The sequence below is a fragment of the Primulina tabacum genome, chromosome 11 (assembly GCF_025594145.1).
Source record: "Primulina tabacum isolate GXHZ01 chromosome 11, ASM2559414v2, whole genome shotgun sequence".
Taxonomy (NCBI): Eukaryota; Viridiplantae; Streptophyta; class Magnoliopsida; order Lamiales; family Gesneriaceae; genus Primulina; species Primulina tabacum.
This window is the reverse complement of record NC_134560.1, coordinates 36,487,128-36,493,664: the sequence shown is the minus strand read 5'-3', so window position 1 is coordinate 36,493,664 and position 6,537 is coordinate 36,487,128. Positions and strand designations below refer to the sequence as shown.

General features: G+C 36.9%; 1 protein-coding gene across 1 annotated transcript; it reads right to left on the bottom strand.

Annotated features, from left to right (window-relative positions):
* Positions 1-3,289: 3,289 nt before the first annotated feature.
* Positions 3,290-6,150, bottom strand: LOC142519071 (proteasome subunit alpha type-7). Its single transcript, XM_075621964.1, has 3 exons — positions 5,873-6,150; positions 4,920-5,334; positions 3,290-3,634 (listed from the first exon to the last, which is right to left on the bottom strand). Exons 1-3 carry the CDS (start codon positions 6,043-6,045, stop codon positions 3,470-3,472), a joined length of 753 nt encoding a protein of 250 aa, XP_075478079.1. The 5' UTR covers positions 6,046-6,150; the 3' UTR covers positions 3,290-3,469.
* Positions 6,151-6,537: the final 387 nt, after the last annotated feature.

Here is a 6,537-nt window from a genome sequence, read left to right as displayed (position 1 = left end):
GAGATACAACTGCTCTGATACCACTTGAAAGGATCGGTTATAAGGTGATAAGTGTTTAGAAGGGGGGGTTTGAATAAACACTCACGTATTTTGTATTCTTTTCGAATATAGAGTTCAGTTTAGTGACAAACTGACGCTCGATATCTCGTCAGTCGATAACAATCAGTTTAACTGTGAAAAACAGTTGCGGAAGTAAACTGACTGAGAGATAGAATAGCTAACTGAAAGTAATAATTGAAATGAAAATGCACACGGTTTGTTTCTGGATGTTCGGAGAATAGAATAACTCCTACGTCACCCCTTCTATCACGAAGATAAGATTTCCACTAAAAGACTTTGATCGAATACAAGAGTTGTACTGACCAACTTCAGTTTGAACTTAACACTGCCAAAACTGAAACTCTTAGTTCACAAAAACTTTTGCAGTGCGTGACTGAAATTTAACACGACTGAATGAATTTAACAAAGATTTTCAAAGTGCTAACAAGCTCGTAAATATAGCCTTGATTGCTACTGATATATCTGATAAGAGTGAGCTTTTGATATTTGAATACGAGTTGATTTTTGTAGAGTAACAGCAAGCTTGAATAGAATAGTAGTTCGTATGTTTTCTCAGCTGCCCTCTTCACCTATTTATAGGCTTCCCTCTCAACGGTAATATTAAATAATGTTTGAATCCATATATTCGTTGATTGCCACGTCAATATTCTCTGATATTCGTACACTTCAATCTCTGAAATGCGGCGTTCCACTACGAGTTGCAGTTTGTTGTACTAATTGTCGGTTGTCGTTCTCAACTGATGACGTGTACAACTGAGAGATCAGCGGAATGATAATAGCTTGAGTGTTTTCGGCTGAATATATCGACTGATAGGTTTACGACTGATCAGTCAGTTGACTGCTCATTCAGTTGCGTAAATCAGTTGCGTTGGTATCAGTTGCCTTTAATATTAAGCACATTAATCATCAGTTAGGCAAGTGATAGTTGATTTGCGAAGCCTGACAACTTGATCAGTTAGTCCAATAAATTCGATGCTTAGTTTGTCAAATCACTGAAATTTAGTTTCCAACAAAGTGATATCAAAACCAAGTTGAAATCGAGCAATGTGAGTGAAATCTTCGTAAACTTAATATATTAAAGAGTTGATCACTACCGGTAAATATGTGACGAAATCTAGGCAACCAGTTCTCCAAATATTTCACGTAAGACATGTGCTCCCATTGCAGTGGAGATGACATGATCCTCCAATTGGAGACGATGGACGGATTGACTTGAGGGACGATCCAGATCGCGAAAACAATTGTGATCTTCATGTGTTGTCGGGTGTGAGATATGCCTGGTGCGTAGGATAGCAGGAGCATAGAAGGGAAAAAGAGTTGACGCGTTAGCTACAACTTACAAGTAACAAAACACATGATTGACATATTAATGGGCCCCATAGGCCCATAAAAGGTTAAAGGCCTAATTTTAGCCCACTTCTAGTGGTGGAGACCAAGCCCATTGTTCTCTTCTCAACGCTATGGGTTTGGTATTTGTCTCCTCATCCATCACTCAAATGTTTGACATAAACAATTTTATTATTGTCAAATCTTTGTCATAGCTCACACTTACGAAGGGATGCAGTGACATAAACACGTCTCAATAGAGAAGATATCTCAGTTCGACTCGAGGTGATAATGAACAAACCTCACATCCCAATCCGTTTCATTTTTCTAGCATTATGTACAAAAAATATCATTTAGTATTTGTCCATGCTTTATTTATTGCCCATGCCAATGATGCCATTCCATGTCATCTCATGACTCTACTCGATTTGTAGCTATAATGGGTACATGCAAAATCATTTGCAATTTTATATAATTCTGTGACCATGAATGGATTATCAAGTAAACTGCGATATTTGAGAAGTTCAGAGTGTTATTTTTTTTGCCGTTGCTTCTTACAAGGATACGGATTGACTGAATCATACGATAGACGATTATTCGACATTCAATTGAACTACATGTTTGTCCTCGGGGTCACCTGGCTATTAATTTTTAATTCAAATATATTATATCTATTTGGTTGAAAATTATTATAAAAGATCTGAAATACTTCATGTTAACTAAATATATTTTTATACTTCAATTTCAAATTCACTGATCAATATAGTTATTTCAAATTGATTGATTCTAAATTTTTTTATTTGAAATACTCGTATAATTCCAAATCAATTAAGACAAATAGGGATGACAATGGAACGGGCCGGGGGCGGGTTTGCCATCCCCATCCCCGTCCCCTAATTATATCCCCGCTCCCATCCCCGGATCTAGCTAATCGGGGAATCCCCATCCCCGAACCGGCGGGGATAAAATCCCCGTCCTCGAATCCGTTTGAGAGGGTTTGGTATGGGGATAGGATTCTCAAACCCGTCCCATTATATTTCGGGGATTTTTAAAAATCCCCGAACACGAAACCAAACCCAATAACATATCCCTGAACCCGTCCCATTTCGGGTTTTCCCCGCGGAGCCCCGAAACCGCGGGCAAAATTGCCATCCCTAAAGACAAACACGACCATAAATATTAATTTATGGATGAATAGCGTCGAGAGAGGTAACTTTCGTCTTGGTTGTTCATATTTTAATTTAATATTCCCACCGTGAAATCGTATGTAATTTAAAATATGGTTTCTAAATATATTTTTTTTCCTCAAAAAGCAAACGTATATTGAAAAAAATAAAAATATTTTAATGTTTAGAAGCGAACCCAAAGTAAAAAACCGTATCATCTAATTTCTAAATCTCGGCGTTTTATGATTTTTTTTTAAAAAAACCATTATCGATTTAAAAACCGTTACTGAATAATATTCAATTTGATTTCAAATTCATTGATTTCAAATAAAAAATGTAAACAAATTGAATCGATTTATGAAATTTTTTGATTCGACTCAAAAAATATTTGATATTATCTAATTCAAGGCAAAGTCAAATATATTCGAACATTTTTCGAGTCAAACTTGAGCACAAATTATTATGTTCGATAATTTACAGTCACTTGCGATCTTTAACATTTTATTAATATAATTATATATTATTGACTAAATATCTTTCAAACCATTATTTTTGAGTAACTCATGAACATACTCGAATATCTCAACCCAAACTCGAACCTTAATCCGAGCAAAATAAATATTAAAATTTATCGTGCTTCGGATCAAACTCGAGTTCGAGTTATGTTCGAAAATACAGCCTGAAAAACCCTTAGTTACTACTCTAACCAATCACAGTCTGTCATATAATAAATCCTGTGAACACAACAATCAGGTTTCATGATATAATAGAGTAATTTTCACCCCACCATAATATATTTTTTGAAATAAAATAAAATTGGTAAGGAATGGACAGTCATTTTTGACCAGCAGCACATCACAATCTGAGATTGAAGTAATAAAAGTGAAGGCGCCAAGCATTTAAATTAAACAGAGGGACTAAGTTTCCTTTGTCGAAGGGGCTTTCTTGGCAGCCTCAGCAGCGGCTTTCTCAGCATCAATTTCAGCAACAATGGCATCAATTTCAGCTTCTTCAAGCTGCCGCAGCCCCGCTTCTTTAGTCATCACCGCCACTTCAATGTTTTTTCCACCACTCTCAACAACCTTCAATGCCATACATATAAAGATTGTTAGTCTACAATCTATTTATGCCCGAAAAATAGGCTTCAAGTAGCAGAAAGCAAATTTCAGTGAAAAGTAAAAGTACATCATAAATAATTGCCACTCCCCTTTCGGCCCATTATTCCACAACACGAACAACCTTCTGTGGTTTATGGAGCAACCACAAAGAGGGACAATGGTATAGATTATAAAAGGTGTCATTTTAAAGATAAATCACAAGAGGTAACTATAAACAAAATTGATATCTTTATCTAGTTAAGTTTTCAGTATATATTAATATCAAACAAGGAAGTGTGCAGTAAGGGAGATATCATTAATGTATCCCACAAGTTCAGAAATTAGATTTCTACAAAATGTACCCTAAAAAACACATCAAATCATCACCCCCAAATAAACCATCAGGTAAATGTAGACTAGAATCACGGTTCAATTCGCATTAAAAAACGGTATTATTTAAGTAGTATGAATGATACAAGAAAAGCCCAAGGAATTATGCAGGGGATCATACAAGACCACCAAACTAATTGGCAAAGACATGATGGGAATGCTACTCACTATATAAGCTTTTTATCTGTCAAGTACTTGTCAGATTTTATTCAAATATAGCAAGCCTCATATAAGAGGAAGATCATCAAACTTTTGCTAACTTATTTCTAACACAAACACAGTTTATAGTGAAAATTTGCCTAGCAATGCTTATGGAACAAGTAGCTAGAAATAGAATCTTCCAAACTAACAAATCCATTACTGAGGAAAAACAAAAAATCAATCTAGACTGTGTTTTATAGGGATCACAAAATATCCTCCGAGCACACGAATAATTATTTCTGTGGAGATGGTTCTTGCAAAACCAAATCCTACTAACAGATGAACCATATGTAGTCCCACAAGTTTTATGGGTTAAAAAATAGATTAATTTGCCCTCTACAGCTGTTTCAATTGGGTTCCTTCAAACTAGAGCTAATTCAAATTACCCCTGAAGTTGGTTACACTAGTATAAGACCTATCCATAACTAATTAGTGGTGTTATCTATCAAATGCTTATACACTTATGCATTATCACTTATCAGATGCCCCACTTTGAAACTTGAGAAAAGAATTTCAGGAAGCTCAATTCTGTGCTTGACAGTAATAATAGGTTGAATCCTCAAAAACCATCAAAGATTGGGAAAGGTAGCAAGTACAACACAATGGTGCCTAAATAGCACTTAGGAACGGCAGAATGTAACAACACAAACATGAAGTCACGCCAAAATGAATAATTCACCTCTAGCAATGCACGAATGGCTAACTTCACAGTCTCTTGGCCAGACGTTTCCTTGTAATTCTTCTCCAGGAACTCCCGTATAGAGTTTGAGTTCCTCCCAGTAGCATTTGCTTTCCATGCCGAAAATGTCCCAGATGGATCTGTCTGATAGAGTGACGGGGTAGCTGTGTGTGGATCAAATCCAATAATCAATGTTGAAAGGCCAAAAGGCCTCACACCACCACTTTGTGTGTACTTTTGCTGAAGCCCAGCAATGTACCGAGTTATGTATTCAACTGTTACAGGATCCTCAATAGTAAGCTTATGGCTCTGGCATTCAATTCGTGCCCTGTTGATGAGGACACGAGCATCTGCTTTTAGCCCAGCGCAGGCCAATGCGATGTGATCGTCTAAATTCACAATCTTCCTCACTGATCTGAAAGATGCAAGTAGAAAAAAAAAACTTTCGAGCTTATACACTTCAAAGCATATGGACATCAATTCTCCATTAAAGAGAGGACAAATAAGTCAAGAGATTATTTAATGCTCAGAATTACGAAAGAACAAAGCCATTCGAGTTACATATAAGCTGAGACTTGGCAGGTGAAGCATGTCCAAAATTCGTGATGAGTTGAGAAAAATGTTTTTGAGTCCTGTATTCTCAACTAGTAACTTCAAGTCTCATATCAAATTCACTACTTTTCATTACTTTTTTCTCAAGAGCCTAGTTAACTCAAAAGACTCCCCCTTAAACAATTTAATCCTTTAAAAAATGAATATATCCATTTTACAGTTATCTAGAATTTGGAAATCAAAGTAAATCACCATAAACACATAATTTCCACCCTAAACGCCTAAATCTCAATTATATACATTTTGTTAACCTTAAGTACAAAATCACCAAGAATAAAAAAAATTATCAAAATTATAATCCAGAATTGTTCGTGAATGTGAGAAAAACAAATTATATCGACCTAGAATCCTGAAGCTTCGGAGTAGACTTCTTCTCGACAGCGAGTACAATGGTGTCAACGCCTCTAACACCTACGACGGCGTTACCTTTACGGACGGCTTCGAGAGCGTATTCCACCTGGAAAAGGTGGCCATCCGGCGAGAACACCGTAATTGCTCTGTCGTAGCGCGCCATTTGTCACTCTTCTTCGCGTGTGCAGCTGCGATTATCGCCGATCTGTCCTCTGAACTAGGAATTTGAAAGCCTACACTGGGATCGAACTTGCTCGACACGAGAAGCAGCAGGGGTACGTTATGGGCCACCACCTCACTTCGAAAGCCTTTGGGCTTACGAAGTGACTTTATTTTCAGGCCCATTAAAAACATGAACTTTGGGCCCTTTGATTAAATTTACCTGTGATTAGGTCGTATCCAGACCTGTTGACTTCAATTGAATCTTTGTTGGCAAAAGCCACGAAGTTTAGGGATAAGCGGGAGCAAACGCACCCAAAAAAGGAAATTAAAAAGGCTTGATCATACTAACCTACCGACCCCATCTGCATTATTAATTATTGCTAGTATTTTACGACCCGTATGATCTAGAGATATCAATTCGTATGAGTTGGGTGGATTGGGTCGGGTTGAGCAACAATACTATTCAAAAATTGCTCAACCCGAACCCAATCCA